General features: G+C 63.5%; 1 protein-coding gene across 1 annotated transcript in view; it reads left to right on the top strand.

Moving 5' to 3' along the window:
* Positions 1–1,135, top strand: part of PC (pyruvate carboxylase) — a gene marked incomplete at both ends in the record, with an annotated part of 28,210 nt that overhangs the window by 7,165 nt on the left and 19,910 nt on the right. Inside the window, 1 exon segment of the mRNA XM_014962168.1 lies at positions 752–1,125. Coding sequence (XP_014817654.1) covers positions 752–1,125 — 374 coding nt within the window.

The raw sequence follows: 1,135 nt of genomic DNA, 5'->3' as shown, positions 1-1,135 counted from the left end.
CATGAAGGGTTGAGGGGACGTGGGGAGATGAGGGGACATGAGGGGGCACAGGAGGACGTGGCGCGATGTGGTGGGATGAGGGGACATCAAGGACATGGTGGGATGAGGGGACATCACGGACATGGGAGGACACGGAGGGACAAGGTGGGACGAGGGGTCATGAGGCCATGGGGGGATGTGGAGTGATACGGGGACACTGGGGGGATGTGGGGACAGTGGGGGGACGTGGGGACACAGGAGGGACGTGGGGACATGGGGGGACGTGGGATGGAGGGACACCAGAACATGGCGGGTCATGAAGGGTTGAGGGGACGTGGGGAGATGAGGGGACATGGGAGGATGTGGGGTGACGTGGTAGGATGAGGGGACATCAAGGACATGGCGGGATATGGTGGGATGAGGGATCATGGGGCCACGGGAGATCACGAAGGGATGGAGGGCCACCAGAACATGGCGGGTCATGAAGAGTTGAGGGGACGTGGGGAGATGAGGGGACATGGGAGGATGTGGGGTGACGTGGTAGGATGAGGGGACATCAAGGACATGGAGGGATCTGGTGGGACGAGGGGTCATGAGGCCATGGGAGATCACGAAGGGATGGAGGGCCACCAGAACATGGCGGGTCATGAAGAGTTGAGGGGACGTGGGGAGATGAGGGGACATGAGGGGGCACGGGAGGACGTGGGGTGACGTGGTAGGATGAGGGGACATCAAGGACATGGAGGGATATGGTGGGATGAGGGATCATGAGGCCATGGGAGATCACGAAGGGATGGAGGGCCACCAGAACATGGCGGGTCACGAAGGGTTTTGAGGGGACGTGGGGAGATGAGGGGACACGAGGAGACGAGGGGACATGAGGAGGACACGGGGACCTTCCCCAGCTTCTGCGAGGTGGCGGTGGCCAACGGGATGGACATCTTCCGGGTCTTCGATGCCCTCAACTACGTCCCCAACCTGGTGCTGGGGGTGGAGGCCGCGGGCCGGGCCGGGGCGGTGGTGGAGGCCGCTTTGTCCTACACCGGGGACGTGGCCGACCCCACCCGCACCAAGTACGGCCTCGACTACTACCTGGGCCTGGCCCGAGAGCTGGTGGCCGCCGGGACCCACATCCTCTGCATCAAGGTTTGGGGGG

This window comes from Calidris pugnax, unplaced genomic scaffold (assembly GCF_001431845.1).
Source record: "Calidris pugnax isolate Ruff unplaced genomic scaffold, ASM143184v1 scaffold1441, whole genome shotgun sequence".
Classification (NCBI taxonomy): domain Eukaryota; kingdom Metazoa; phylum Chordata; class Aves; order Charadriiformes; family Scolopacidae; genus Calidris; species Calidris pugnax.
The sequence above is the reverse complement of the archived record's forward strand: the minus strand, read 5'-3'. Positions and strand labels throughout refer to the sequence as shown.